Source organism: Cryptomeria japonica, chromosome 7, assembly GCF_030272615.1.
Source record: "Cryptomeria japonica chromosome 7, Sugi_1.0, whole genome shotgun sequence".
Lineage (NCBI taxonomy): Eukaryota > Viridiplantae > Streptophyta > Pinopsida > Cupressales > Cupressaceae > Cryptomeria > Cryptomeria japonica.
The window spans coordinates 237,696,369-237,702,223 of record NC_081411.1 but is presented as its reverse complement, the minus strand read 5'-3'; the positions used below and the strand labels follow the sequence as shown (position 1 = coordinate 237,702,223).

At 35.6% G+C, this 5,855-nt stretch overlaps 1 protein-coding gene across 1 annotated transcript; it reads left to right on the top strand.

The window, feature by feature from the left end:
* Window positions 1-3,001: 3,001 nt before the first annotated feature.
* LOC131057017 (uncharacterized) lies at window positions 3,002-5,213 on the top strand. The gene is made up of 5 exons (XM_057991212.2): window positions 3,002-3,122; window positions 3,579-3,734; window positions 3,840-4,040; window positions 4,514-4,669; window positions 4,774-5,213. The coding sequence occupies exons 1-5, from the start codon at window positions 3,045-3,047 to the stop codon at window positions 4,993-4,995; spliced, it is 813 nt and encodes a 270-aa protein (XP_057847195.2). The 5' UTR covers window positions 3,002-3,044; the 3' UTR covers window positions 4,996-5,213.
* The last annotated feature ends 642 nt before the right edge of the window (window positions 5,214-5,855 follow it).

Here is a 5,855-nt window from a genome sequence, read left to right as displayed (position 1 = left end):
TATAATTACATTTCCTCCTTTTCCACATCATTAAGTAAATGCCATGAATGTATAAAATACCCTCCTACTTTATCTCCCATGCCAACTTCTCCAAATCTACATGAATCTCATTTTTTTGGATATGATTTGTCTCCTACACAAAATGAATGTACCATTTTATGGCCGTCAATCCAAATACATCTATTGATCCTTTTATTCTTTTATCTTTCATTAATTTCCTTAGCATTTGAACCTTGCACCATTTGTGCGTTTTTGTATAGATGGTTGAGAAAGTAATCATTTTTAGGATCCAAATTAAAAGCTATGCCACTTTAAATACTTCTAAGACTGAGGTCCCATGGAGCAGTTTCAAGAATTATTTTTTAAGGAAAAGGGAGTTCCATTAGGCCAAAAAATGGTAGAGTACTTAAAATCTTTTTTCCAATAAGTATTAACCCCAACCTTTTGGTTTATAATTTAAGTGAGTACATTTGAGATGGGGATATAAATAATTGTTCCCAATAGGAAAATTTTCTGCCACTTACTAATCATTAGAAGTTTTAAAATTCTCTCAAATTAATTTTGTTTTCATTTTTTATTATTATATTTTGTTATAATTTTTTAAAAGAAAATTCTTAAAATCGTGAGCTTCTATAAATTTTGAAGGTTAAACTTTTAAACTTTAACTATGCTACAAAATCATGAGACACCCACTTAAATACTTTTAAACATTTTCGATATTACTGAATAATTTTTTTTAGAAGCCCTCAACTCTAGTAATGCTTTTTTTAAATAGCAATGCTTCAATAATTTGAAAATTTTAAGACAATCTTGCAAAATATTTTGAAGGTTAAACTTTTAAATTTTAACTAGACTACAAAATCATGAGACCATCCACTATAAAATACTCTTAGACATTTTCAATAATACTAATTAAATTTTTTAAAAATCCCAACTCTAATGTATTTTTAAAATAACAATACTTCAATAATTCAAAAATTTTAAGGTAATCTTGCAAAATTCATTTTGTGCTAATCCATAAATTAATGCATTCCACGAGGCCACATTTCTCTGAGGCATTTCGTCGAATAGTTCGCGTGCCTTATCTATGCTTTCATTTGTTGCATAGCAGCTACATCTGACAAAATTCATCTATGCTTTAATGCTTTGATAAATACCCATACACAACTCCAAAGCTTTGATGAAACCACATTTCTTTGAGCCATTCGGTCAAACAGCTCTCGCGCCTTGTCTATGCTTCCCCATTTTGAATGCATGTCTACTAGACCATTTCCAACTACATCGGATGAAAGTGGACTATCCTTCATGCCTTTACGAATACTTAAAATCTGTTCCAACGCTCCCATTTTTGCACAGGCTGTGATTACGCTGGCAAAAATATGAACTGATCGGCTTGGATACTTGTGAAACAGTCCGACTGCCTCTTGAAGACACTTTCCGTCCCGCACCAAACTTCCGGAGCAACGCGGCAACAACATTTGAATTTGATTTTTGTATTGTCACGCGGGAACTGCTAACCGCTGACTGCTGACCGCTACCACTGGTGGTAACAAGAATGTTTACCGGAACGGAAACGGGTAACCGTAAGAGAACAAACGGATTAAGCGGGCCCACACCTAAGCAGTCAAAGCTTAGTGTGTGTAGTGTAAGGCTGGCCCTAATACATACCTCAAATATATCTTACTATTTATTGACACACCTGAATTGATACAAATGCTAGTTTATAACCAGGGACTGCCAATGTGATAAAGACTAAATAATGTCAAGTAGATTAGTCTTTTCTGTTCTTTTCATTTAGTCTATGATGGTTGGGCTTCGGATGAAAGACTGGCGTGCTAACAATTACAACCAGATGATTTTTTATTTGCAACACCATATTCCTTACTTTTTCCTCGTCTTAACAACACATTAAAACATTACAGTACTAATTTATTTATCGAGAGGCTCCTTACACGGGATTTGGAGACACTTTAAAGATACAACAACACACTTGACTGCCAATGTGATAAAGAGTAAACCTCAATTATTGATCTGTGTCAGGGCACAGAATATTTTGTCTTTGTTTCCCACGTTATTATTGCCGCCTACCTTCACCACCCATTAAATGCACTAAATATCAGTGTCATCGTTATCAAATCATATGTAAACATTGTTCGCCTTTGGCCTGTTTTATTCAGTTATCATGCTTTCTTCACGTTCTTATTATCACTGTCATATTCGCCTTCATATTAAAGATAATTAGCTTTGTTATTATATTAAAGATAAATAACGCCAAGGACGTTCATATAAACATTCCGATAAGGTTGAGGCACTCAGGCTAGTAATGAAAACAATTACGGATGTCAGGCAATAGGCAAAAGGAACTTCACGTGATAAATAGCTGTGCGGACAATTACAACCATATCAGTTTTTATTTGCGACTCCACAGTACTTAACTTTTTCCTTGTCTTCACAACACGTTTTATAGTCATTGGAACATTACAATACTAATTTATCTAGAAGCTCCTTATACAGATTTTCTTCACGTTCTTATTCCTTGTCTTAACAACACGTTTTATAGTCATTGGAACATTACAATACTAATTTATCTAGAAGCTCCTTATACAGATTTTCTTCACGTTCTTATTATCACTGTAAGTACTTGTATATTCGCCTGCGACTTGGTACATTCACGCGTAATTAAATGTACTAAATGTCCGTGCCGTGGTTATCATAGTGACTGTTTGTAATGGTCTATTTTATTCATCTACCATGAATTATTTTCTAAATTACTAAAGGTTTTCTTCACGTTCTTGTTATCACTGTCAGTACTTGTATCTTCGCCTGCGATTTGGTATTCGCGCCCCATTAAATGAACCAAATGTCATTGTCGTCATTAAGGACCACACAATTTATTGCCCTTTCGGATGTGGGCAAGGCAGACGTCATTTTCAACAACGTGGGTCCATTCTGGTCGCCATCTTAATCCCTCTATATAAAGGTCGTTCCCTTCTCATTTACTGAACATCTAGCTTTCTCTGATTACTCTTAGCAAAGAAAAAGTCATGGCTGTCCAGCTGAAAAGCCTTGCCCTGCTGTTCCTCTTTGTGGGTGCGCTCAGCCTTCATGCAGTCCGTTCTTCGGTCTGTAACCTTGAACTACTCTTCTCTTCTTTAATCATAATACCACACAATAGCTTCCAAGTTTTCTGGATTAGATTATCTAAATTTATGTTTTTCATTAATAACTAGGATCGCATTCATATTAAGTTAGTTAAAGAAAGAGAATGGACAAATAACTAGCAGGCCATTTTTTCTTGCTTCTCGTTAGCTTCACTCCCGTCATCAACATGGTCTGTCTCATGTTCTATTAGATCTTTCTGAATTCTCTTCTCTAGCTATCTCGCTGTGATTATAGATATATAGTGCGATTTCAAACTTGATAAAGAAAAAAACCTTACATAATCTAATCAAATTTTATTGCGAATAATTACCATAGACTGAAAATATCATGTCTTTAATAAAATAGTATTATAAAATCTGTGAATCTTGTGCGTGTGAGAATCCATTGAAAATTTCTATCTTTGGGTGTGTTTGCAGGGGCAAGATGTGATCGTAACATTTATAATGGTTCAACGTGCCGAAGCCGGGCAACTGTTTAAGATCGTTGGCAACAGTGACGAGCTGGGGAATTGGGAGCCTTCTAGAGTGGAGAACATGACAGAGACTCCTGGCGATGCCTGGGCCATCTCTGTGGTATGTTTTGTTTCTCTTTCTTACTGTCTTATCTAATCTCTTTTACGCGAGGAGCTTGGCTGAGCTTCATAAACGTATTTATCTTAATCTTGGTTTTGTTAACAGAAATTGACGAAGGGAGTAGCATATGAGTACAGGCCAGTCGTGGTCGGCACTGATAGTGATAACACCTTGTGTTCGGCTGACAAGCGCTCCTTCACTATTCCGGAAAATTATGCCAAGTCTGATTATGTGGAAACAGTATTTTGGAACGTTTCGTGCGGTTACGATTGCAATAACATCAGTGCTTGCTCCGAACCAGGGCCGGTCTGTAACTTTGAACTACTCTTCTCTTCTCCTGTCAAGCATAATAGTACACAATACCTTCCAATATTTTTCGGTTAGATTATCTAGCTTATGTTTTTCGTTAATATTTCTTTTCACATTCATATTCATCCATGCATCAAGAGCATAAGTTAGTGATCGAAGATAATTGAGAAATAACTAGCAGACCATGTTTTTCTTGTTTCTCATTAACTTCACTCCCGTCATCTCTGTAGTCAACATGGTCTGTAGGTTATCTCCGAATTCTCTTCTCCAGCTATGTCATGCTGATCATAGATCATGGAACCCGATCCCAAACTTATAATAAATTTACATAATCTAAGCAATTTCTTTTTAAAAACGTTTTTAACGTCGACTGAAAATTCCATGTCTCTAATTAAATGGTATTATAAACTTGATATATGAAGTGCGTATGACAATCCTAAGAAATTTCCTTTCTTTGGTTGTGTTTGCAGGTAGAAGATGTGATCGTAACGTTTGTGTTGATTCAAAAGGTCATGTCTGGGCGACAATTTAAGATCGTTGGAAACACTTCTGAGATGGGCAATGGGGACGTTTCTAATGTAGAGAACATGACACAGACTCCTGTAGATGTCTGGGCCAGCGCTGTGGTATGTTTTGTTTCTCTTTTTTAGTGTCTTTTCTAATCTGTTCACCGAAGAAGCTTAGCTGACCTTCATAAATGTATTGATCTTAATGTTCGTTTTGTTAAAAGACATTGAAGAAGGGTGTACAATACCAGTACAAGCCATACGTGGTGGACTCTGTGACTGGGGCCACAGAGTGCTTCCGCGGGTACCGCCCCTTAACCGTTCCAGAGCATTATTCCAAGTCTAATTATGTGGAAACAGTGTTTTATAAGCCGGAGTGCGGTTACGCGTGTCATAACACCCCTGCTTGCTCCCTCCCTGCTGACCCTATTCGCCAGGTTGTGTGATAATATAAATCTAATCACGCAGTGCACCAACTTATAATCTTTCTAGACGTATGTTAATACAGTAAGCATTGTACTTCGCATCTATATTATGTTCATACAATAAGCGTTGCACTGCGTATCTATGTACTATCTCTCATATGAGCGGAAATATATATAACTGGCAGTGTTGTTAGCCTTGCTATGTCTTTCTTTCAATGATTAGAGTTGTTAATTAATTATGTTTCTTGGATATTTTTAGCGATTCCATTCAGTTTTATTAATTTCTTCTTAAAGTGAGGTCCTAAAAAAGCACAGTTTTTAGTTTTGGAAATTATGCGTTTGGGAGTATTCATTCAAATAAAATCTCATTTCATTCGTGATGTGATCCTTTTACATGGATAAAACTTCTAATAGTTTGTATAATAATAATATGTTTTATCAATTGAGATATTTCCATATTGTGTTGGATAAGTGGTGATGTCGTTGTGTCTATCATGGTTCAAACCCTTCCTAGGTCATTGTGATTACAAACTTGTGTCTTTGCTGATCCAATGTCCTCATGGGTTTGAGCCTCAGGTTTGTTGCATGGGGATGTGGTCCCCATTTATGATCTCTCTGGTTCATAGCTTCGAATAAAAGCATTTCATGTGATATCGGAGGGCATGTTGTGCCAACATCACTAATTCACACACTTATATTTAAAATCAATTATTTATAAAATTATATAAAATAATAAGTTATATAATATAAATATGAAATATTTTGTTCTAAATATTTCACCTACAAGAACATAACAATATAACAATCTCCAACTTTTCCAAATCAAATATCATATGCTAGAATATTCTTATAGTTTTTCAGTGCTCAATTAAGTTTTCTTG